Source organism: Aythya marila (assembly GCF_965140915.1).
Source record: "Aythya marila genome assembly, chromosome: 3".
Taxonomy (NCBI): Eukaryota; Metazoa; Chordata; class Aves; order Anseriformes; family Anatidae; genus Aythya; species Aythya marila.
In genome coordinates, this window is record NC_139044.1 from 19247041 (window position 1) to 19274266 (window position 27226).

General features: G+C 39.9%; 1 protein-coding gene across 1 annotated transcript in view; it reads left to right on the forward strand.

The window, feature by feature from the left end:
• Positions 1-27226, forward strand: part of KCNK2 (potassium two pore domain channel subfamily K member 2) — a gene marked incomplete at its 5' end in the record, with an annotated part of 106008 nt that overhangs the window by 24775 nt on the left and 54007 nt on the right. Inside the window, 2 exons of the mRNA XM_082757744.1 lie at positions 4331-4641; positions 17762-17879. Coding sequence (XP_082613870.1) covers positions 4331-4641; positions 17762-17879 — 429 coding nt within the window. The remainder of the gene's footprint in view (positions 1-4330; positions 4642-17761; positions 17880-27226) is intronic.

A 27226-nucleotide genomic window follows, 5' to 3' on the forward strand; every position in this document is an offset into this window, starting at 1 on the left:
AATGCTTCTCCTGGTCTTGCAGGGAGGGGATGGCTCCTGTGACTGAAAATAAGAACAGAAAGCAGCAGCAGATAAGGGTATTTTTTTATGTAGGCTTTTTAAATTAGTCTTTCTATTCTTCTGGAATAACTATTTCCTTACAAGTGCGCTTTTGCCCTATCAGATCTATGCTTAGGTCATGTACAGCTGTTATTTGTATGAATATGTGATTGCTATGTTTATCGTGTCACAGGCACTTCCTCTGCCTACTGCATGCCTGCCTCTCTCGGACAAGCCTACTTTCAGCGTTTCAAAGGGTCGAGCAGCTTCCTGCAGCCGCTCTTTGTGAGCACTGTGGCCATCCCAAGCTCATGCCGCCACATTTTAAGACAGCTTTTGTCAGTCCCGTATTTTGCCAGCCTTTCTCGTGTTAGCGTGAAATACACAAACCTGTAGATACTTTGACTTGTAAGCATTTGAGGATTTTCTTTAGTTTGTTCAGATAAATCTCTTGGCACAGCAGCGAGCCCATTTGCTTTCAAGGCTGGAGCTCTGTGCTATAACCCCTTTTATTACTTAATCTCATCCACATTGGTTGGTGGTGTGTTTTGTCAGTGACACACTGCCAGTGACACGCTGCATTTGAGTGTGTTTGTTTAGAAAAGTTCAGGACTGCTACAGGCCTGAACTTTAAACCATTCAAATGCCAGTTCCAAATTTGAGGGTGAAATGGTCACACACAATATTCAAACTGTGTGGTGCATGTTACAATAAAAATATCGGCGGGCACAACTACACAGAATAAATGTTGGTGCTGTAGAAGGCCTCAAGAACATGGGAGTTGTTACACACAATAGCTTTTGTTGTACATTTTTGTTGTACATTTTTGTTGGATGGTGCTTGTTGTTAAAGGTACCATATGTGGAATGTTTACATCCCTGGTGGAAATGCGATTGCAGAGCTGAAGTCCAGTCTAAGTAAGCAGTGATCTCCAGCTGGGTACTGTGGCTGTGATCACTGTAGGTGGAAAATACCAGGCAGTTCAAAGGAGATATTTAAGATGTTCACTAGATAATTACTTGAAATAATTACGTTCCCAGGGACAGCTTTTCAGCTGTCAGAGGTAGGGCACCATTGCAGTCATTTCTGGAGAGGACCTCTCCTGCTACCCAAAATGGTTCCTGCCCGTTTGGTTGAATGCCTAAATGAAAGGCCTGATCCAAATGCTGCTGAAGCTATCTGGAAGCTTCCCATTGCTTTCAAATTGTACTCAATAAGTCTGACCCTTTTTAAACATTTAATAATAATTCCTCCATTTGCAAAAACAAAATTGGATTCCAAATATTTAGATTGCTAAAGAAAGGCATGTAGTAGTATTTTCCACAATATTTTACACAGACTCAGTGTGCAGGAAAATGCTCATGCCTGATTTCCCATAGGATGCTGGAAGAAATCCTATGAAGTGATTCTTTTCCATGAGCTAGGACCAGGCAGTGTTTACATACGCTTGTGGCTGAGACGTCTTTTGGGGAGAAGGGTGAAAGGCTATGATATTTTTTGGTATAAAAAGAGTTCCAGGCTTGAAAATCCTCTATCTTCAAGAGTCACAGGGCTGACTCCTGCCACCATTTGAGGATTTGATTCTTCGAGGATTTGGATTATGTGAACAAAGTGCTGCATGTGATGGAGGAGCTACTTGCTGTGTTGGGCCCAGCATCTCTTGTCACTCAACAGCTGCTCCATCGGCTGGTGGGATGAGGAGCGGTAGGAAAGGATTTGAGGAGAAATCGCAGAGACGCGAGCACGCCAGGGAGGAGCGGCGTGATTGATGCTGCAGAAATGGGAGTCCTAAGGAACTCGGTATTACACTCATTTGTATTATGTCACATTGATATGACGACGTGCTAAAATAAGTGGCTTCTAAAGCGTTTGCTGATGGTGCTGCTGATCTGAGCAGGATTAAAGCCCATCAAGCACCCGAGGTATGACTGCCTTTGGCCGTTGTACAGAGACAGACTCTGGTGTGAAATTCTTGCGACCTACACCCAGTTGGTATGGTGAGTAAATTCCAAACACGTTTGCGGAGACTTTACACAGTGGTGGAAGCAGTTTTGGGTTGTTCCTGGCAAATGTTCTTCTGCCTTTTAGATGAGCGCAGACCTTCATCACCTGGCCATGAACAACGGACCCGTGGCTCACATCATGCGTGGCTGACACTGGGTTTAGCCCGAGGCCAAAATCACGGGGACCAGTTCAGGCTTCTGGGGGGCAGCAGCCACAGTTCGGGCAGCACTTCTGGCGTCTCCCTCGGGCTGGGGTGACCGGCTCGGGGCTGGGAGCCAGGTGGCCGGGGCTGGGAGCCAGGTCGCCCTCGGTCCCTCGGGTGGGCGCTTGGCGAGGGGCGCGGAGGCGGGCGCGGAGCGGGGAGTGGGAGCAGGGGCGGGGGGTTTTCGGGGGCGGCCGCCCCCCAAAAGGGCCGGGGCTGCTCCGCATGCCCCCGGTGCCCGTCCGGAGCCGCGGGCACGCGCGCAGGCGGGCACGCGCGGAGGCGGCGGAGCGCGATGCGCGCCCCGAGGCACCTCGCCCGCCCCGGGGCCGGGGGGAGCCCGCGGGATCCGCGCCGCCAGCCCGCCCGCCCCTGCCGCTCCCTGCGCTCCGGACCCACCCGCCAGCCTCCTCCTCCTCCTCTCTGCCTTCTTCTCCTGCTTCTTCTCCTGCCTCTTTAACCGGCTCCGACTGCACCCGCTCGAGCCCCGAGAAGATGCCCGCCCGTGGAGCGAGGAGAGGGCAGCGGGTCGGTAAATAAGAAGTGAGTAGGAGCACAATGGCGTGCCTCCCTCCCCGCTGCCAGCCCTGCGGATGCTGCGTGCGCCCCTGCCTCCCCGCGCCCCTCTCCACCTTGCCTGGCCGCCTGCCCTGCCCTTCTTCCTTTCCTTTTTCCCTTCCCTTCCATCCCCTTCCCGTCTCCGGAGCATCCCGGCGGGGGTCCCCCGGCGCATTGCACCGGCCGCGGGGAGGGGGCGGCGATGCCCGGTGCCCGCTCCTTTGTTCGCCGCCGCGGCTCGGTGGGGCCGGCCGGGAGGGGAGGGGGCAGCCCCGGACCCCCCCTTCTTCCCCACCGCAGCCCCCATCCGCGGGGGGCTCGGAGGGTCGCCCCCGGGCACGGTGAGGGGTGCGGGAGGGTGAGGCCGGGGGTGCGCAGCGCGGTGCGGACAGGTGTGTGCAAGGGGGGCGCCGCGCCCGGCCCCCGGCTGGGAGGGGGGTCGTGTTGAGCCGGCCCCGAAGGGGGTGAGAGGGATGCGGGGGTGCCCAGGACCCCCCACTTTGGCCGGGGGTCGGGGATAGATGCTCCCCCCCCGCCCCATCCTCTGCCCCCCGCCACAGCAGGTGCCCGGGGTGCCCCTGCGGGGCCATTGGGTCCCGGCTCTGCCAACCGGGGGGGCTCCGCTCTGCCTCCACAGCTGGGCTTCCACCCCCCCGGCAGCTGGGAGCTGTGCTGCGGCCATTCAGCGTGTACTTGTAATTCAAGACAAATTAAATATAGCTTCTGCAGTCAACTGCTGCGGCCATCATCCCGCAGGAGACCTTTACCTGCACTTGATGTGGTGGATTTTTTTTTTTTTCCATTGCCCGCGTAGTTGCTGGCAGTCACATGAGTTATGGAGACACTTGATAACGCGCTCAGCTGCTCGTTTCCTAACCCTGTGGGTTTTCGTAGCTGTAAATAAAAATACCCGCTTTAACAAATGGGTGACTTTTCCAGTAAGTGCACGTGTTTGACTGGTATTTTCCGAAGGGTTTGATCGATACGCAATTAACGCTTTAGGAGCGGTATGATGAAGAGCGCATTGTTTTTATGGCTGCGTCTGGGGAGTTGCAAAGTGATCGTGCAACTGTTGTAAGAGAGCGTTTGTCGGAGCACAGGGTAGAATAGGTAAGAGAAAGACGGCTTTGCATTTTTCTGCTACTTCTGTAATGCCAAGGAAATACAGCTGGAAAGCTGCTTAGCAGTGCTTAAGGCAGTGGTGGACATAAAGAATCTCTGCAGCAAAATGCCACCTTACACAAATACGCAAATAGGGGGAATCCTGCCTTTTGGAAGTGATCATGTATCGTAAAGGGACACACACAGAGAAAATGTTGCAAATGTGGGTGTGAGTGTAAACAGATAACACTTCCCCGAGCAGCAGTTTTGTTGTAAGGCGGCATGGGATTTAAGGGAAAGATTCCACTATGTAAGAATTCCACTTGGAAGCAGTAGAATTTCTGTAATCTCTTGGCAAGAAGGAAGCTCTGTTAACACACGTTGACCAGCCCTGTAAAAATTAACTTTCTTTTTCTGTTTTGTTAGTGGCGGCACCTGACTTGCTGGATCCCAAATCGGCCACTCAGAACTCCAAACCAAGATTATCATTTTCTACCAAGCCTACCGTGCTCACTTCACGGGAGGAAAGCGATTCAGCTATTAATGTTATGAAATGGAAGACAGTCTCAACAATTTTTCTGGTGGTGGTCGTGTATTTAATAATTGGAGCGACAGTGTTTAAAGCCCTGGAGCAACCTCATGAAACCTCCCAGAAAACCACCATTGTGATTCAGAAGCAGACGTTTGTGTCTCAGCATTCCTGTGTGAATGCAACAGAGCTTGATGAACTGATTCAGGTAATCCATACGACACCTTTGTCGCCCTGCCTTAGAGGGACAAATAATGTATGGCAGCACTGCTGGCATACAGGGGGAGAGCTGTCTTAGCCGAGCTCCGTATTGGCCATGCAATGTAACAAGTGGTGAGGCCAGAAGTTGAGCAATAGCATTTCCACGCAAAGCCTCGTGGTGGAAAATCTACTGCTATTTTTAGGTCCAGTGCACTCAGTAGACAGCCTTTTCATTGAAGCCACCCATTATGGTAATTAAATGATTATTCATCAGCAATATATATAATTAATAGTTCACAAAGGAGTTGATATATTGATTTGTGCCTTACTAGGTCTGTCAATATCTGAGAAGCCCAATTCTGAAGAAGAAAATACACCATCCATTGCCTTAAAGGAGTTCTAATTTACCGTGATTGTATCAAGCTAGCTTTCCTTCCAGCTGTATGCTTCTTTTTATTGATTTTGTTTTAAGTACAGGAAAGCACCATGCACTTGCTATTTTGATCTTAAATCTCAATTTTCTGTGCTTCTTAAAGGTGCATCCCCAGCTGATGTAAATCAGTGTGTTCCTAATAACATGACTTTACCCTTGCAGGTCACCTGGCTTAGAACCATAGGAAATACTTATTTGCAGTAGCACAGAAACAGATTCAGAGCCTCGTGAGGCCCTTTCCAAGTTAAATCCCATGTGCCTGTATTCTTATGGCTATCCAGCAGCACTGCGGGGAACAGCAAGGGGCTGCCAAAAATGTCACTTCTGGGAGTGGGAGGCTGGGGTGAACAGCCAAGAGCTGGCAGGGATTGATCTTTTCATTCACAGAAACCGCGGGGCCATCTGGGGCTGTGGGGCTGGGGGTGGGAAGGGGACGAGCAGAAGAGGGTGGGGGGCATCCGTGTGCCATGGGTAGAGCAGGCTCCAGAGCTGGCCCGTGGCATGGGCAGCAGGGCCTTCTGGAGGTGGATTTTAACAGCAGATCTGGCCGAGAGCTTAGAATTTTATTTTAGCTACCTAGACCAACCTGCCTTGAGCATGGCATTGACACGGACACCTGTTTTTTTGCAGCTTCAAATACAAAGCTCTGGTTTACTGAGTTATTTTTATGACACACCACTTCTAAATTTTGAAGGCAAACTAGGAAAATGCCTTGCAGTTTGTGATTTCTGCCCCCCCCCCCCTTTTCCTTTTCCCTCAGAATTATTCCAAAAGTGGAACCCTTTAAAATGACTATTCAGCAATTCCTATCTCCATTCATCCCAACTAGGCATGCCTGAGGAGGTGCTGTCGATCTGTACAATTTTGATGCTATGTAATAAATATGTGTCAGCGTTTTTACCAGCAGAATGTGAGCTAATCTTTCAAAGAGATACACACACATTCTGATTAAAAATAATCTCTTGTAGCTAGTATAAATATCCCATATAAATTTTTTAGGTCAGATCCTGTACTTTTGAAGATAAAAATAGAAATATGGAAGCAATATTATCTTACATCATCTACGAGATGGTCCTGAAGGCAAAAAAAAAAAGTTGAAATTTGCACTGGAGTATTTAGATATTTAAGCATTTATGATTCCCTACCCAGAAGCACAGACTGGTAGTAGAAAATCACTTAATCAGCATTCAAAGCCCATTTGATGTGCTGTGTAAAATAAATGACAGCTTCAGCACAGCTATCAGTGCACAGATACCCATATCAGAATTAGTTCCCTTCTAGCTAGCAATCTTGGCGTGACCAGAAAAAACAAAGGCTTTTGGAGCATGGCAGGTGATGCAGCCACCCACAGCACGTGAATACGAGTTGGTGCTTGTGGGGAGAATTTGCTGTGCTTGTTGGCTGGCTAAATGTAGAAACTTAATTCCTCCTTGTTCCTTTCTGCTGATCAGACCCCTTCTCAGCACTGTGAAGACCAGGGCATGGAGGTAGGAAGGTGCTGTGGTTCCCCCCTTATATGGGGAGGACAGAGGCAAAAGTGAGCCAAGGCCAAGTCGTACAAGTACATGTAACTGCCTTTCTTTCTGCGGAATAAGTGATAAAGGATTACATCAAGTTGTTTAAGGATCTGGAATTAAGTGGCTTGCCCAAACTAAATAGGAAATCTGTGGAAAAGCAGCATCTCAAATAAATTTTTCTCCAGCTACCCTAACCATGGGGTCAAATTTCTTCCCACTTTGTCACAAAAGCTAAATTATTGGAAAGTGTTTTGTCTCTCTGGGCTTATGTCTGACTGTTAGTACAATATAATGCAGTGTTTCTTCAGTTTCCATTGGATGTCTGTATGAATAAAACTAAATAGTGCGTGTAAGGAAAAAGTAAATGATATTTAAGAATTCACTGAAAGATACCAAACTGAAAATTAATACGTTCTAGCGCAGTAGGAAGCTGGAATGCTTAGTGTGTGTGAAGAAAATTACAGAGCTTACAGACTATAATGTCTTCTTTAATCAAGTGTTTACATTGAGTCAAACTATAATGAAATTCATTATAAAATTTTCCTTTTGAACTTAATGTTCTGGGAATTCAGAAACTGGTTTGGCTCTTGTTTGTTCTAGTCTTTGCTCAAGGTGCTTATCATGCAAGGCATTTTCAATATTTACAGTTTTGGGTCTGCCATTTAACCCTTACTCTCAAGCAGTCTTGACCATCCCATTGACTCCTAACTGACAGTACATTGTGTGGTGGTTCAGTCAGGTGAGCAAGTTGGAAAGACTAGCCTGAGAACACAAATTTAACCAAATTCATTTGTGCAAGTGGAAAAGTCCAATTCACTAGCACACAGGTGCTAGTTCCATCGTCTATTGATAAAATCTTGATTTGCCCAAGAGCTGACTACAACACACAAAGTTGTTAGCTTCTAGCAATGTACACAGGTCAGGGAATTTTTGCTGTCTTTCAGTCTTGTTTTCTCTCACTAGTCACAAAAAGCCTTCCTGGCAAAACTGTATATGCTACTGATAAGTTTTCAACACACAGAGCTTTATTTCTCAGGTTCTGAATTCCTGAAACTAAACATTTTCACATTGATTGTGTGGATCCTCTAGGTGTGCTCAGTGGGAATTATATTTTTATATACTTTATATATCTGATATACATGTGAAGCCAGGGGTGATGGAGAGTTGCTATGCAGTGCAGAGATCATGTAAAGTGAATGAAATAGAGTGCCCTGCTGATGACAGCCAAGCAACCTCATCTGCCTCAGAAAAATGACCTGTGTTTTCTTCGTAACTTCTGGGAGGTCAGCCTAGTCCTGCAGCATTGTGTGTGTGCTGACGAAGAGGTGGTCTTCATGACCTTCTCCATTGCTGACCTCCATGCTCTGGTGCTGCAAATCTCTTTCAGTGCTCACTACTTCAGTTCCTTGTTGCCTCACCTCAATAAAATACACCTGAAATGAACAACAGCAATGCATGACCTTGAGGCCTGATTCCAGAAACCATTTTTTTGATATTCCACAAGCACTGCTATTTAGCACCAACCTTCATATGTGTGCAAGTCATGCAGAGGGTTTCTTTGCACCCAAGAGCCCATTTTTTTCAGGCAACTTCAACTCTCTTTTCTGTAGCCTGAAGCAAGTATTAACAACAATATTAAGTGGATCACTGTGTGCTCTACACACCAATGCTGAGCTTGGCAGTGCACAGCGTTAAGTGCTGGTGTACCCATGATCTACAGCTAAAGAAATCCCCCATCATGGAAACTTGTGAACATACAAATGCTGTCTGGGTGAGTCTGATGAGGATGCAACAGCCCAGCTAACTGTGTGTGGTCTCATGTCAAACTTGCGTTACTAAAGTTTCGGCTGGAAGGTCTTGAAAGGGTCTTGGTTTTTAACAGATGAGGAAGTGTTTGGTGAAAGTTGTGTATAATATCTCACACATTATAAAGCTGTGGAAGGGGGTGTGGCCAGAGACTTTGCTACTATTTCTGCTATAAGAAGAAGAACTCTTGTCAATTTTCATGGATTTTGTTTGTTTGTTTGTTTTTTTGTTTTCTCTGTCCATGCCTGTGCTCGGCTTGACCCTGACATGCCATGCAGATGACAAAATAAAAGAGCAGAGGTAGTCAGTCTGTCTGGATTTCATGTATATGAGAAAGGAAAACAAACAAACAAAAAACAAAGCAACAACTACAGAAACAAAACAAACAAACAAACAAAAAACCCGATCTTTCCTCATGGTAGGGATTTTTTACATCTCCATTGGAACTTTTTTTTTTCTCCACTAGTGAGTTTTTTGTTGACAGAAGCTGATAGAAACCTGGGAGTAATCCAAGGAACAATAAGAATTAGAGAATGAAAAAAAATAATCTCTAATTAGAGCACTTGAATATCTAATTATTTTATTCCAGCTTCATTTCTCCTTTAGTGTGTCGACTATTCCCTCCGCTAAACTTGCCAGAAAAGTTTTGAAAATGTCGGAGGCAGTTTCCAAGCTCAGATGCACAAAGTATTGTCAGGTACCCAGAAAGATCTCCTGCTGTATTCATGCTGTATACATGCACATCATGTTAGGATGTGACCAGCATTGTGTATTGTGGGCTGTCTTGGCAATGAGAGACGAGTATTTGTCCTCCTGCCAAAGAGAAAGCTGATTAAAAAAAAGAGGGAGAGGGAGAGAGAAGAGCTTTTTATATAAATAACACCTAATTATGTATTACTCAGCTGTTATCTGTTTTAGGGTTTGCCTTTATAAACCAAAATGAAAAGAAAGTCCTTTTACTCCCCAAGCATCAAGATGTTTAGTGTATTATTGTACAAAAATTGGAAATAAAAGAAATCTCAGTTAAATTATTTTAAATATCTGAAGTGTCCTAGCAAACTGGTGTGAATTATTTTAGTTATCTTAGTAACTTACTTATGAAACTTAATAAAGATTGTTAAAGTAAAAACTGAAACTAACTAACAGAACATATCTAATTTTTGGTTCTTTTAGCAGAAAATTCCTTCAAATATGTTCATTCTGAAGACCCCAACAAGTGGAAAAATTAATATCAGAATAAACAACACAATCTTTTAATGTGTTCCAAGTGCTGTTTGTGGTAACTCTTGTTTTATAAACCTTGATTCAAAATCTGAGCAAGTTTTCATGGTGCTGCACCAAGCTGTCCCTGCAGTAAAGGACTTTATAGAGATTTTATCCAGCCCCTTTTAGAGTATGTGGCTTCCTCTGGAAACTGAATGCGTACAAAAATGCACTTATATTTAAAAGAAAAAAAGAATTAATGAACCGTCAAGATTAGCTGAATTGATCTTGATCACACCAGTTGATCTCCTTGGGTTCTGCATGGCTTTGTGGTTAACATGAGAAGAAAGCTCTCAGGGTCCACAGTCATGTGCCTTGCCTCTTTGAGTTCTGTGTTTGCAAGGGCTAAATTCTCCCATTACTTTGCACTCATCTTTTGGGTTGTGAACAAGACTAAAATGTGTTTTCTATTTATCTCTCTGGAGGAAAGATTTTTTATTTTTTTTTCTCTTTATCTCTCTTGAGGAAAGCCTGATACAGTTATGAATGTCATGGGACCTACATTCCTGCAATTCTTTCACCAAACTTGTATCACCAGAATGTCATCATGTCTTCTGACGTAATTACTTGTTAAAAATGTTTTACTTCAAAATATGTATTTTCTATGACTTTGTTTCAGTAGATTGAAGTAGCTTGGATGTATTTTTCATTATTGTTAACCTCCACCATTAGCTGAAATTATATTTTTTTTCCATAGGGTTTTTTACAACTTGCATCTTAGCCCTAAGAAACTAATTTTGCTGCATCCTCAGAAGGAAGTTGTTTTATTTCAGCCAGATAAGCTCCTTGAACCACAGCCTCTCAGAGTTAAAATAAAGAAGTGCAAGCCCTTCTTTCTCTCCCAGAGATTAGAAGCTTTTTGAGCTTGCTCTCTCATTTTTGGAAATAACAAGTCACAGTTATGTAAAGATTTTGTTTTCAGGCAAAAAGTCACAGATATGTAAAGATTTTGTTTTCAGGCAAATCTGACATTTAAATATAAATTTATTTATTTAATATATTTTATTTATTTTATTTTATTTAATATAAATTTAAAATGTATTGGCTAAGCCTATTCAACTTGAATGAAATTTTATCCATTCTTCGAATTGCAATGTTGATAGACATTCTCATTCCTGTGATCTTTCTGAGGAACTTTTTGGAACTTTTTGAGGCAGTTTGCCATGTACCAACTCAGTCCCTTCCCAGCTGAGACCAGCTTAGATTCTCCCTTTTGCAATTCCTTCCAGCTTCCCCCAAAAGGAACATGAACTATCCCGTCTTGGTCTAGATCCTAGTCTGCAAGCAACAGGTGTTTGTACTTCATAAACCTTAGATCCTTGAAAAGACTGACAGACCAGCATAAAAGAAATTGATGCTGCAGTGTATTTGATTTATTTATCTGGGGATCCAAAATACTGTTGCATCATTTTTTTTAATGTACAAAGTCGTGCTGCTACATTTCAGACTTGAAGCTTACAACAAATTGCAAACACCAGTCACAGAGCTGCCTGTTAATGCTGTTTGTGAAGCAACATGCAATGCATGACATTTAAAGCAGTGAAAACATGAAGTGCAGGAACTGTAGGCTGTGTTGTTACCCTGTGCAAGTGTCTGTCCTTAGTAAGGAGTCTGCCCATCAAAGCAGGTGAGCTTGTGTATTCTTATTTTGAAGTATAGAGGTAGTCCTGGCTCTTTACCCTCCCCTCTCAGAAGTCCCCTCTTCTGTCTCAGCACAGGGAGAGAGGGATTTTTTGCCAAACTTTCTGTTGCCTGGGACCATTCCCATCATAGCACACTGTCAGTACAAGTCCCTCTTCTGTAGTTATTTTCTTCATGGTGGTTAAACCAAAAGTGATTTTTTTTATGCACATGCTCTTTACCCTTCATGCGCATAAAATCAATACAGACTTTTGGGAGAATAATAAATAAATTCTAACTATCCTTTTCATTTCTCTGTTCAAGGAGAGGGGGTTCTAACTTTTTTTTTTTTTTTTTTCCTTGCTGCTGGCGTTTTGGCTCTTACATGATATATTTACTTCAGATGAACAGTTTTACAGGACCAAGAACCTAGCTAGCTTGAGTGCATCTGAATGACAGCTTTTGTCTTAGAAGGGTGGCAGCTATGACTCATTGGTAAGTCAATTTTCCTGAGCAGCTGTCTGAATAATTCTTCCCGTCTCAAGAAGCTCAAGAAGCAAAGAAAAGCCCTCTTACCTAGATGTGTGTCTATACATATGTATATATATGCATGTAAGCACACACAAAATTTATATACACACAGTTTTTAATATATAGTTAGAAATATACATGTTTTTCAATACGTTTCTATATATTTTTAGTTCAAGTAGATTGTGAACATTGAATGAGAAGTGTTCTATGGCATGCTGGGTATTAGCTGGTAGTATAGATTACAATCATAAGTTATACAAATGAAAAAGAAGTACATGCAGTCACAGAAATACAATGCAAACATCATTGCAGTCTCTTTCAACAGTAAAGCTCTAAAGCATGTGCTTTGGGAGTCCAGGGAGTCATTTGATAAGTGTTAAAATCATCCTAGTGTGCCTCTGAACACAGAACTGGGATTTCCATTCTCTGTAAACCAAAGTACGAAGGTAGGACCCATGCAGTAGCTGGGCAGCATGCGGTATGCAGCTACACTGAAGAGAGAGGGAGAGCTCTTGTCAAAATTGCAGCAGGACAACAAAGGTGGAGAACAAAGTTTCCAAAAACTTTGAGGCATCTCTGACTTTTTGACATCACTTGTTAATTGATTGCCAGGAAGCACAAGCTAACTCCTGACAAGGTGGGTAACAGAACACGCTGCATTTTTTTATCAGCAGCATAATTTAAGGTGAATCTATTTTAATCTTTGGATAGAAAAGCTGAGAGTAATGAAATGTTGTGTTACATCATTTCAGAAAAGTGAAGTGACTGCAGTATGGTACAAAAGCATGCATTCAGAGCCTGGTGGAGAAGAAGATGAGAAGGGGCGGCTGGTTTGACATATGCTCATTTCTGCCTCTTCTGTAGATTAGAAAGTGGATGACTACCAGAGGCTATTCTCATCAGTTTATAAACCTCTATGTATTTGTCCTGTGGCAATGTGGACCCCAGAGTAGTGGATGCAGCTCTGTCATCAACAGGCTTGCTTTTGTCTTTCATCTCTGTTGACTCCTTGCAGGGTCAGAGGAACAAAGGTTGAAATCCCTGACCTAGGAGAATTGGAATTATCATTTTTTTTTCTTCTTCCTCCTCCCCCCCAAAAAAAAAACAAAACAAAAACCAAAACCCAAATCAAAAAAAAAAAAAAAAAAAAAAAGAAAAAAAACACACACAAAAAACTGCTTTTTCAAAGGCTGTTTTGTGTGATAAACTGCAAGGGTAGCTCAGCATGGCATCTTCAGACAGCTATCTGCGTGAACACAGAGATGTGATAAACCAAAACTGCACAATATATTTACCGGAAACTGTTTCTAAATTATATAGGAAATGAATAACTGACATTGAATTAAAATGAGATTTTATGTTGTCACTCCTGTTTTCCCCGTGTTCTTGGAAACAGGGTGAATGCAGTGTTTATGTTTTTGGAACTCAGGTCCTGTTTTTAAAAGTAACACAAGTAATGCCTGGCCCACCCATTCTGTGCTCAAACATCTCTGCCTCTTTTCACTGATGCTCTACTGAGGCTTATTCCTGGTTAGAGGTGCAAAACCAGGTAGTCTGGCTGTAGTTCAACTTAGGACCTGAACAAAGCTTATGCCTATGCCTAAAATACATCACAGAGCTAGCCTAAGGGTCCTAGTGACTTAAAAAAAAAAAAAAAAAAAAAAAAAAAAAAAAGAGAGAGAGAGAGAGAGAGAGAGAATTAAGTTCCTAAAGTTTTTAGATATTTGAAAATGTTATTTCTTTCAAAAGAGCCCCAAATTTCACCATTATAAAGACAAGTAAAAAGCAAGTAGTCAAAAACCTAGTATTTTTACTGAACAGACGTAATAATATTATTAAAACTATTTCACATAGAGACAGACCATGATTGGATGCTGTCTGCAGGGTGATCCCTCCTCTGCACAGTCCTCAGTGATCTCATACAAAAGAGATAAACAAATACACTCAAAGAAGGCAAGACAAGTGAAATAATCTACATGGTTTAAGAATGGAAACAATCCACATTCCTATTCTAGTGGTGAGTGGTTCTGTAGTATTGAAGTGGAACTGAGGTTTAAGCCGGAATTTAGTTTGTACATGGAATACTAATAAGAAAAACTAGAAAAATTCCCTCTAAGGCTGTCAATTAACTGTATTGTTGTACTTTTTTTAGAAGCCAAGAAATTCCAATGTTAAGATAGCACAAAGCCTTTATCAGCTACAACCTACAATAAATGTGAAGATTATACAGAGTTTTCATGATTTTGACTCTTTTAGGATTGAAAATGCACAGAGTTAATAATGGTATTTTATAATTTAGGATATTCCAAAGGGCTCAGAAGACAGAAAAAAAGGTTATAAAAAGAAGGAAAGTCATGCCAAACTTGTGACAAATGAAATGGTTGTGTTTGCTCTTGTAGTAAAGCATCAGTCAATAAATAAGGCTGAAGATCAAGAATAAAGTGACAGAGAAAAGTGGACCTAAGAGCACTAACAATGAATAACAACATGCTTTTTAATCATAGAGGGTGAGATCCCGGCTCTTGATGAAGTTGGCAGAAAACACTGGCACAAGACTGAGTTTTTATTCTGTGCTACATTTGTACCTTTGTATAGTGGAGATGATCAAAAAGAAATATCTGCTTTGCAGATATTGCCCTGAAATGCATGTATGTTAGGAATTGTCATATATATTATTTTCTCTTAGTATTTTGGTTAGGAATAGTCTTAGATGAGGACCTGTTAACCGGCACTGACCAAACTAAGGAGGAAAGATAACTGCTGATCCAAAGAATTTAAGATGAATTTACCCTCCCAGTGAAATCCAGAGGCAACATTCAAAGACTTTATGAGATGTTGTTATTGATCACAGTAAACCTGCGACTTTGCTGCTTTTAGGCCTGTCATCCTTCCTTGTTAGTAAGGAAGACTTACGGACAGCTCTGAAGGAATGTAATGTAATATTTAAGACTAGCTTCTCCCAAACATGGCAACCACAGAGAAGAAAGCATTATAGTGTGTATTTGGAAACTTAATAACCAGATGATAAAGAAAGCATCATCTGGCCCTTTCTGACTAAAATTGTATTTAAAATAATGCTTAAGGTAAATCAGTAAAGGTACAAAGAAGGTCAATGAGAATACTGGCAATAAAGAAATACTGATGTACAATATTTAACAGGTTTATTTAAATAGGTAAATACATTACTTAATAAGAAAGAGCCTTTAACTTGGAAAAGAGGCAGCTGATGGGTCTACAAGATCATGAATGTATTGGAGTAGACAAATAAGAAATTTCTGTTGAAATGTTTCTCATAATATAAGAACTTTATTATGAGGAAGCACATACTAATCTCAAAAAGGAAGTGCTTTTTTAAACAATCCACAGATAAATTGCAGAACTCACTGCCACAGTATTTCTTGGTTCCCAGATTGCCACAGGTCTCCAAAAGTAGTCAAATTCTTGGTAAAATGATCCACCCAATGCAATCTTAACACCATGATGCAGATGCAGCCTTCCATTCAAAGTCCATAAAACTTCTGGTCTGAAGCTGTGTGAAGAAAAAGCCACTTTCCTACTTGCCCTAATTCTACATCCTTTCCAAATTAGCTGTTGGTTAAAACCAGACATCAGAATGACTAATTGTCTTTTGTAGCCATATGTTGTGTTTTGTCCGGTCTGACCCACTGACCCAACAGAACAGTTTTGGGTTAAGTTGCTTTTTTTTTTTTTTTTTTTTTTTCCTGGAATTGTAGTATATTGCAGTTAGGAAATGCATGGATGCCATGGATCTTTGAGCAATTCCAATGAGCATATCTTTCACAGAAAAGACACTGATGCAGTCTGGCTTCAAAACTTTGTGGTGGTGATACAAAGTTCTGAAAACATTTTACATCTGGATCTGCATAAAAATTGGTCTTGTTAGACTGCCTAAACAGGTGCATTGTTCTGTATAGGGCATTCATGCAGTACACTAGACTGCAATAAAATGTGAATGGTCCCATAAAATTATATTGATCCAGTGCTTTACCATATGATGTCCTCAGTGGAGAACTCATTCTCATTTGCAGGTACAAGGACATACGGTGAAAATTCTTGGTTCAGTAAAATGAAAAAAAAAAAACAAAACAAAACTCAAAATGTATTCAGTAGGCTTCATAATGCACTAGGGTTTGTAAGTCAAAGGAATATCTGTGATGTGTAAATTCTGAAATCAGTACAATGTCTGGTTTCCACATGGGGCTTAGTCTGTTGTGTCCCTTCCTACAGGAATGTAGACACTTGTCAGTACTTATTGTTGCCAAGTTGTAGGTAATGTACAAATGTAGAAGCAGCATTATTCTGCAAACCCAAAGGAGAATTAAACTCTCTTCCTCTCCCTCTCCCCATCCTTTTCTCCTTCCTCAGTAGGACTGAAAAATCCACATCTTTGATGTCTGCTTTTCTGGTATTTTAAAGCATTTTAAAATGAAAACAGTTGAAGGTATAGAAGATAGAGTGTGTAAAGTCCATGTAAAAGTACCCCAGCTTGCTTTCTGTTGACAACCCCGGGTGCTGAAAATGGCAGCAAGATCCCCATGGCTGTAGAGATGCAGCTGTGAATTTGGAAATGGCTGCTTTGTGCATCTGAGCTTTGACAATGGCAAACTGGAAGCGGGGGATTTTGGTTGAGATCGAACCACTACAAATTGATAGCCTGGTGATCCCAGCACTGATATTTTGTCATGTCTGTCCACAACAACTTCCACGGGCATTGTTTAGAAACAAAAATGGTTTCATTAGCAAATTATTGATGTATTTTATGATTCAAAATAATAATAATTCTGCAAAACAATCTTCCTCTGAAACAGTGGAACAGTTTCAAAGGGTTTCAGTTTCAGAACAGTTTCAGAAACCAAAACAGTGGGTTTTCTGCCCACACAGAAAACATTCTGGTCTACCCTGTCTTTATCTGCAAAGTAATTTTTGGACAACTCACCAAGCAGAAAGAAAATGTTCGTTTTAGCTATGCAGGATTGCTTCCTCTGTTGTTCTTTTGTTAAGCACTAATTATTATTACTATGATCATGATTATGAAATAAATCCTGTTTTAAAGTTTCAGAATGAAATTATAGCTTGCGTTTCTTAAAATATTTATTGTGAGTTTAAAAATACTTTTTCTTGACATGTAGTGTTTAACTGAAATGCTGCTGGTATATACCTCCAATGGAGATAAAACTGCACAGGAATCCTCTTTCATGATAATAATTTACAGTAGGTGACATTGCCAAAATAAGAAATGTTTTGTATTTCTCAAGACTCTGAAAATGCCACAAATGTCATGCTTGTTCATTTCAGCTGCTGGAACTGAATTTTTCAAGGACGACATTTATGAAGTATATAGTTGTATAAACTTGGAGATACGTGTTTAGTACTTGACTCTGGATTTGTTATTAATATAGTGGAAGTTTTATAATCATAAGTGTAATTATAAATCTTTAATTACTGAATCATATGTTCTACAGAAGTGTTTCAATTAATTGGAGTTAATTTGATCCGAAATAATGTATGGAAATTTTTCTTTTAAAATGACTGTGTTTTAACAAATACATCTGCTTACGTAACTCAATAGAGGAATATTTGGGGAAGCTTTACTTGCAATCCTTTGTCTAATGCATCATTTTATTCACCAAATAGTTACAACACTTAAAATAATTGTGTTTGTCATCTAGTTAAGGTGACTTTTATGGACTTTGTGGATTTTGTATTCATTTTGTGTTAGGGGTCTAGAGCTCACAGCTCTGCAGCCTGCTGACATGCTCAGGTGTGCTCTGAAGTTTAATTCCTATCCTGACTGAGTGATAAAACTCAAACAGCCCAACACCCATTCTTTGCTGGTTTATTGCTTTGGTTAAGTAAGTGACTTATCAAAATACTGTGTAATGTGTATTAATATCCTTGTTTCATGAATATTGACAAAAATCTTTTTAAACTTGCAGCAAGTAGTGGCAGCAATAAATGCAGGAATCATACCTTTAGGAAACACATCTACTCAGATCAGTCACTGGGACTTGGGAAGTTCCTTCTTCTTTGCTGGCACTGTTATTACCACCATAGGTAGGACACAGCTTATTATCTTTTCATAGTAACTAAAGAAACTCTTTTGATTTCAAATGTGTGCATATATTTGTCAATGGTATATCTTCCAAATCTTTTTTTTTTTTTTTTTTTTTTTTTTTTTTTTTAAGCAAAGAGTTACTTTTTAGCTGCAGAGGCATATGTGAGAGCTCTCTTTAAGGTAGCTGAGTAAATGACTGCAACAGAAGAAAAAATGTTGCTGTAGGTTTCTGTGAGGCGACTAGAAGAGGCTGTGGAAACATTTTCTAGGGGGAATTTGGTCAACTGTGTAATTGTAAGTGTTAAATAGGGCATGATTTAAAGCACATGTGCATTAAACCTTGATGGAGATGTATGGAGTTTCAGGTCTGTATAATCCCACTCTATGTTTTCTCTGTTTTGATTAAGATGACAACATGGTAAAGATTCAGTTCAGTGTACTCAGTTATGAGCACTGTATTGATGGACGGACTGACAGTCAGGGGCTTACTTTGAGGCTTCTGTTGCATTCAGGAAGGACCAAAGCTGTACGGTGATTTGTCCATAGACACAAGTTCAGTGAGCTTTCTGCATCCTTTCTGCATGCAAGAGCCACTGTCCCTCTGGGCAGGTGTGAGCAGGAGCAGTGTTTGACCTTTCAGTTTCTTCCCCTTGACTAGAATATAGTGCACACGGTAGACAGTTCAAAGATGTAGCATAGCTCCCAGGTCACAGGAGGGGCATCCACAGAGGGGGATATAAATTTGAAGAAATCAGATAAAAACAAAATAAGACCTACATTGTTAGAATAATGTATAAACAACTGTTTCACTGTTGCACTTATTATCTCTGTGTAATACTTATATGCACATTGTGAAGGAAGGGGTGTTCTTTTCACATACCTTTGTTTTTTCTTTGTGTACAAGTGCAAACATAGTTTTGTGTGTTTGTGTGTGTACATGCCTATGCATACATATAAATATTGTGTCTAGGTAGAATATTTTTTCACATCCAGTGAAACTACAACACAGATTTAGTGAAAGCAAAGGGTCAAATTCTGACTTTACTAAGGTTAGAAACAAACTCACTAATTTTAAGAACTGAAAAATGAAATTTTATCAGATTATAACCAAGACAAACAAAAGCTGTGGAAGGATAGCTATACAATCAATCTTATGTTATCTTCTGACAGCATGAAGCTTGATGTTGTAATTTTAGCCTCTATTTTAAACTGCATATTTATTAATACTGGCCAATGTCTTTTGCAGTTCACTATGTTTTGCTTCTAAATTACTTACCCCTTACTCTTTAGGATATTTTAATGAACGTATATCATTGCAAGTATGTATCCATGGTCCTGTAGAAAGTGCTTAGCATTTGTTTCAGTTGCAAATAGGAATAAAAAAGTAGGAAAAATGTCCAGGGAATTAAATGATTCAAAAAACTGTCTGAAAGCAGTGGAACATTTTGTTTCACTATTTCATTTCTAAATAAAACTTTAAGGTCCTTCAGAATCAAAATGTTTCCTGATTTAATTTATTGACCTGATACCACCAAAACATGTGTCCTGCTTAGAGGAGAGAGGGGCATCTGCAAACGGATCCAGTCCTCTGGTCTGCTGTCCCCAGGAGGCAAGATAACCCAATAGGAAATACATTTGAAAATTAGTATTTCAGGTCATTTCTGCAAACCAGAGTAGTCAGAAGGTCAAACTAGACAACTCTAAATCTTTATTTCAGGTTTTGTGATAGAAAACGTAAGGAAAAAGTCTAAGAAAAAGTATTCTGAGAAATATCTTGGCTTTGGACCAACCATGCTTTTCATCAGAAAGCCTTCTGATGAAAGCTCGCAATCAGTTACAGTTTTTGGGTTTGTTTCTTAGGATCTCTGAATTGTATGTGTACATTAATACTGTTGCATATTTGTTACTGTCTTGTTGCTGTGAACCATCTTCCTGATGGTTCAAAGGGCTTGCAATGTGACACAAAAAGGAGGTGTCATGAAAAGCCTTTGGAATTGTGGCTCTCCCAGAAAAATGTTGATGAGCATGATGGTTGGCTGTATTTTCACTATTCTTTATATTATGACAGGCCATCAGCTGCATTTGTGTTCACAACGTGAGCTTTTCATATATGAGTAACCTTTTGAAAGTGAAGGCATTCCTTCCAACTTGGGGGCATATGGTTATCATAGAATTTGATATTTGAAATTCTCAAGAGTCTAAAAATGCAGTTTATGAGCATCTCCAGAGAGCTGCTGTAAGTTTCATCCAAACACTATGGATAGATACTCTCTGTGGACCAAGACATGACCTTATAAATTCGGAAAACAGCTTTGCAGAAATAATTTATGAGCAATATTTATAAGTATGAATAAAATTATAAATATTATGTCCTTCAGACTGAATGCCTCAAAGAAGTACTTGAATAGAAGGAAAAAAAAAATTACTACCACCTACAGAAAATGATAGCTTTCCAGTGTTGCAGCAGATTCTCTAGTTTCCCAAACCTCTTATTACTATAATTTTACCTTATCATTAGCCCACACACCTCCTGCTGATATCTTGGAATCCAAGAAATTTTAGTGAAACCAATAGTTTATTTATGGATAGTTTTTTTTTCCAAACCTTTCCTCAATGACAGTACCATTTGTATCCACCAAATATTTGGTTCCTGGGGAGAGGAGATCATAAATAAAGACTTTAGCACTTACCTAAGCAACAAGTATTGTCTTACAGTTACTGTTATTATTGTATTATACCAATGGCAAGCATGTAAGTGAAAAATCATGACACTGTATTTCAGTGGCTGTTGGCAGAACCATGTGTCCTTTCTTACTGCTCTGAATTTCCTGTAGGCTGCTGAAAGGCTTTCTGATGGTGACGTGTATTTACCGAGGGTCAAAGCCAGCTAAAAAAAGCAGAGGTAATACTAGAGAAAGCATGGTGTGGCATTTTTTAACTATTTTTAAAATTCTGTTTTAATCCTTCATATTATCTAGTAAATGTTACTGTATGTATAATAAAATTTTAAACTCAGTTTTACTAGAATATTATTTGCCATTTATTGCTAGATCTTTCCTAGGAAGTGGATTTAATACAGAGGCCAGTGTCAAACAATTTCACAAGACTCTATTTAATAGAAAAGATCCTTTTTAGCCTTTTTGCCATATTTGAGAGGACTGATTTTGGCTTTGCATTTATTACTGTGCAACAGCATCAAGAAGCTACCTTGTGGGTTATAGGCTTAGTTTGCTTAGTTAGGTTTTCTTACTTGTGGATGTGTTTCTAGGATAAATATGGCTCATCTCGACAAAGAAATATGGAACTATGTGATTACTCTGTGTGTATGGAACACTTTCAGGTAATCCCTAAGAGGGAAAATGGTAACAGAGGGATATGGGAATGCAGAGGTTGTTTGTGAAATATATTGTTGCATTGTTCCCTGGGATACAATGTGCTGCGAAGCACAGAAGACACTCTTTTTTTTCTACCTGAAAATGCCATTATTCACTCAGTTCTGTTCTAAGACCACATGTCTATAGAAAAGAAAGAAAGAAAGAAACAAACAAACAAAAAACAAGATTGAGGGGAAAAGCATAAAAAATGGTAACTCAATCAATCAAATCAGTCAACTAAAGACCGTCATTGCCTTGGTTTGTTACGTGACTATCGAGATGGGAAACTGGCTGGAAATAGTATTGCATTCTTAGTTAAAATCTAAAGAAATTCTCGCCTAGTTTTGTGATTGGTTTTATTCAAAAACCAGCTGAAGCCGGTGCTGAGGAAGGATGGTAAATAATCTTTCTGTCACTTTTTTTTTTTTTTTTTTTTTTTCTGAGGGCTCATAATTGTCCTTCGATGTGCATTTTTATTCTCTAGATTGTTTCCTTCAATAGGTTGCTTAACTCAGAAATGCACAGTTAGCCTCCCCAGCAATTTATATCTTAGGTCCTGAGAAAGTTTCTTATGGGCAACAGGGTAGGGAAGGAGACCTTTCTTGCTGCAAGCTTGAGACCTTTATCTAGAAAAATCAAAAAACAAAGTAGACATGCCAAGATATTTAGTTTAGTGGCCTTTCTCATAAGTGACTGCTGTCTCAGCACATAAACAATGTCAGAAACCATATAATGAAAACTTCTAGTAGACTCCTACAGATCAAATAGCCGTACTATTTCTGCTGTTATTCCAGTTGGTCTGTAATGACATTTTCAAGCACCACAAGCAGATATATAGTAGAGATGGCACTTCTTTGGAGTCCTGTAAGATGGAGTATCTTGAATAGCAGTTGTGAGTGTGTCAGGAATCCCAGCAACCTCCTCAACAGTTGTAGTTTTCAGGAGCATGTCTTTCCAAACAGAGCTGCGTCTATGCAAGGATGAGTTCTTGGAGCTCCTGAGTACCCGAGCACTAGATGATACTTGGCAGCTCTATTGATGTCCAAATCCCAGAGTTCTTAATAACTTTCTCAACAAATCAAAAAGGAAGAATACATAATTTCTTTTTTGTCCTTTCCCACTTTCAATTTATTTATTTATTTTTTTACTAGCCCTTGATTTTTGAACCCAGGCTTCCCATAGGCACTTGAAATTGAACCTCTAGAGAAGTTCAGTTCTGACTGAGCTTTAAGTTAGCTTCATGTAGCTACCTACTGTAGTACTGCTATGTTCTTTGGGTCCAAAGCCTAGCAACGATCATTGCAGAGTGCAAAGGAATATGAATCTTAAATAACAAAACCAAAACAATAATGATGATGATAATAATAACAACAATACAATTATTTCTAAATATTTCTAAATATTTTAGGGAACAATTTTGAATAGCAAACAGGTAAAACTATGAAATATGTTTAATATTTTTAACTAGAAATCTGAACTCAATTTGTCACTTGATTTGCAATTAGTTATGTAGGTTCAAAAGCAATTTCACTGTAAGGAATACTTTTTCTGCCATTTTCCAACTGCCTGGACACAAGCTTCTCCTGTGAAGTCAGGCTATTTTAAAAGGTCTTATTACATTGCCTATTAAGTTGAAAAAATAATGAAATTCTGCTGATAAATCTGACCCTTCTGGCACAATTTCACTGCCTTTTTGAAATACAAAGTAAAAGAATAATGTGTTGATAACTGAAATACACAAAATATGTTTGATGTTTTTGAAGGATAAATACTGTTGGTAATCTAAATGCGTTACCTGTTATGCTAGATAATAAAGATAAAAACTGCAAGTGATGCTGAAAAAATTGTTCCCTTAGTTCAGAAAAGTAGCAAGTATCACAAATGTATCTTAGAATGTTTTTTGCTGTCTTTGTTTTTGTTTTTGTATCTGCTTTTGTCACCAAAGAAGAGACTGAGTTTTTCTCAGCTTTTCTTGTGGTGTGTAATTTCACTAAAACAGAAATAGTAACAACCATCTTTAAAAACAACAACAATAAAAAGACCTTTAAGTGTCCACTTTTTTTTTTTTTTTTTCCTAAAAAACTTTCCCTCCAATATCTCCTAAACAAAATAAAGTGTTCAGATTATCTTAAATGTCGATTTTTTCATATTTTTCAGTTAGCTACCCCTCAGACTTTTGAGTGGAGTTATGGACTCCTTCAGACTTTCTTTTCAATCTTCTTCTGTGATTCCTGCATAAGAGACCCACATCTACCATACAGCACAGACCACATGTTGAGAACTGGAGCAGAACTAGGCTGGGAAGACAGTACACCTTGGTTATTTCCAAAAGTAGATGCTATTGAGGATGACCTTAAAAAAAATTATTTCAAAAGATTACTCCAGTTTGCTGGATATCAGAATATAAATGCTGGGGTTTCTGTGCCTTGTGTGTTTGAAAGGGAAAAGTGGTGAAACAAACAAAAGAGAATGAAGTGCAAAGGCAGAGGTGATTGAGGAAGGGAGTCATGAAAACCTCCTAAAAGTACATAACATAAAATATATTTGCCTGAAAATTATTCTGCTACATGATTTTCCCCATCAGATCTGCATTTGGGACAATGACTTACGTGAGCTTGGCTTCATGGTGGACACTGAAGCACATGCCTTTTGAGGATCTGTTTCTCTGAAGGTTCCTCAACTCAATATCATCTTCTTTGGCTCCCTTTCAAATGCAACAATTTAGGTTTCAGTAAAGTAGGGCCATGGATCTTATGGATCTTAGCTTGGATGCATGTCCAGGTTTCATATAGCTCCCAGTGTAGGTGTACCAGGGGGAAAGCTGAGTATAACCAGTTGGTTAGACCAGCTGTAGAGCAATGCAGAAAAACAGTGGTTAGGAGTTAGAAGATGAAGATGCAGTAGTGAGAGATTGCTGGGAAATGAGGTGGAAATGATCCTTCTGTCTCTTACTCTATGGAGGAGTCTGTAGAAAGTAACAGTAATTTCATATCTGCTTGCAAAGTGTGTTAAATATGTATATCTCATTTGACCAAATATTAATGGAAAGAACAAATTTGTTTAAAAAAATCCCCCAAGATCTCTTCAGAATTCAGTCCTTTGTCTCGGTTTGTGCTGTGCCCCCTCACTGTGGTTCCAGAGAGAAGATGGTGGAGCTAAAACTGCTTTTTTCTCTCCTTTTTTTTTTTTTTTTTTTTTTTCCATTTTATTTTTTCTCCTTCAATTCTTTTATTGCTCCTGTAAAGAATTTGACCCACTTATTGGCAGTTGACAAATAGTGGCTCACTTGTGCTCTGAGGATTTGACAACAAAATTCTCCAGATATTTCATCCTTACTGAGCATACTTCCTTCCAGAACAGTACCAACTAAGCAAGATTTCCTCTGTAATTATTTCTCCAAGGAACAGTGAGTAGAGAGCGTATTACTACCGTGCCCTCAATTTTCTCCTGCATTTGTTCAGGCAGTATGAAAGAGAGCTTATCTGACTCCAATGGTGAGGAAATAACACTTGGACCATACGAGGTTCAGAAGTAATAAATTAGAATAACACTGCTGGGAGTTAGGGGACCTGGAACAATGGTGCTGGAAACACTATGGTGAATAGCTGAAAGGAAATAATATTAGATGAAGAGCTCAGTCAGAGACATTGAAGGATTGTGTATCAGAAAAGGTGTGAGTAGAATGAGAGAAAAGGTGAGCCTCACTGACCACAAAGACTGAGACTAAGAGAAGGCGAGGACCAAGTTTTCCTTGTGCATGCCAGAATACCTCACAATGCTAAATTTGGCTCTAAAAGCTAAGAAATGTAAGTTTATGGCATGGTACACAGTTTTAATTGCACAGATACTTGCTATTTTTTCTATTATCTCCTTTTTGGTACACCAATGTTTGACATACAGGTATCTGATAAACTGGAGGCACTTGCATGTTCTGTGGGCCATATTCAAAACAGAAAGCTTATGATATTTCTTGTGATATTGTTACTTCAAATTATTAGCTATATCAGAAAAGCTCAGGCCAGTATAGCCTCTTAGTAGTGTGAATGTACAAGGGAATTTCTGTTGACATGACAAGATTCTGGAGAGAAACTTTACAATGGTTGGTATAAAGGAATGCTGTCTCTTGAGAAAAAGCAGTAATATCAATGACATTTTGTATCACCTTTCATATCTTTTTTTTTTTTTTTTTTCACTGATTTTTTTACAAATTTTTGGTCTTTTAATATTGATTTAGAGGATTACCAACTATTTACTTGCCTTGTAAAACTGAATTTCCAAATATATTTGTACTCTGAAATATTTTTTTGCAGCCACTGGAATCTTTTCAGCATTGACATGAATTCATTAAAAACTGTTTTTGTCCAAGTAGCCTTTTTATTTTCACTGAGAAACATCCTCCTAGGCAGCACTGGTGATTTTATTTTGGTTTGGTGTCTGTTTCTTGTTGGACCTTGCAAAGGATGGAGATGTAAGATTTCTACAGTTTGATGTGCATGCACATTCTAACCTTTTAATTTTCCTTTTCCTAAGAAACAGCAAACAGTTGTGTTAAAACAAATTGCCAGGCACGCAACTTTCCATGCTTCTTCTGCATCTTCTGTAATTTCCTAAAAACCAGACTACATGGTTCTGCTCTAGTCCTGCTGTGGAGTGAAAATGTCAATTTGTCAGTTGTGGCACAGTCCCCAATTTACGCTGCAAATGAGCACTGAAATTTTCACAGCTTACTCTCTTAATGCTCGTGTGCTAATGGAACAGGATTTTATTTTCTTTATTTAGATTTCTCATCATCAACTGATCAGTGCAGGGTTTCTGAGCCTACCAATTGCATCCATTTTAATTTCCAAGTTCCGAAAGCTTGTTGTTATCAATAAAGGAAAGGCTGCCAGGAAGAGGTGCTGAATACAGTTACACTGTTTGCAGAACACTAGGATAAGTGAAATTATTTCCTGCTTCCCTTTTTGTTTATTTTCATAATTACATCAGTAGCGGTGCAACTAACCACGAGAACCTCAAATCCTGAAAGCAAACAAGAAGCACAGGATTTGGGAAAATTCAGAAAGAAAAAAAAAAGTAAACGTTTTGTGCTTTGTTTCTACTAGCCATGAAGTAACAAAATTGGAGCCACTGAGTGCACAGTGCTTAGAGATCAAAATAAAAGCACTTGTATTTGTATATCCCACCAGGATGATCTGCTAGTAAACTCTGCTTTGACTACGTTAATCTCTTTACCATGATACACTGCTTTGTTCAAAGCAGTTTGCACTTACTATTTAGTTGAGCTAATCAGGACCAGCTTTTAAAAAGGGGATGGCAGCCATAATCAATACCAGATTTTTTTTAATTATTACTACTCTCTAACAATCTAAGATTAGCATGTTGGGCAGCAACCTGCTTTGAAAGTGAAGCTGATCATCTCAGCTGGGGTTCCTACATGCTGATTGCTTTAAAAAGCAAGGCACTTACCTAGCTGCCTTTTAGCAGAAAAGTTCTGGGTTCTGGAAGCTAGAATATCTGTTGTTAAGTGGTTTTGTGAATCTGTGCAAAAGGCATATTGTTTTATATCAGGTGAGAACCTGCCCACTGTAAGGCATATTGTTTTCACAGAATCAGAATCACAGAATTTCTAGGTTGGAAGAGACCTCAAGATCATTGAGTCCAACCTCTGACCTAACGCTAGCAGTCCCCACTAAATCATATCCCTAAGCTCTACATCTAAACGTCTTTTGAAGACTTCCAGGGATGGTGACTCCACCACTTCCCTGGGCAGCCTGTTCCAATGCCTCACAACCCTTTCGGTAAAGAAGTTCTTCCTAACATCTAACCTAAAACTCCCCTGGCTCAACTTAAGCCCATTCCCCCTCGTCCTGTCACCAGGCACGTGGGAGAACAGGCCAACCCCCACCTCGCTACAGCCTCCCTTGAGGTACCTATAGAGAGCGATAAGGTCGCCCCTGAGCCTCCTCTTCTCC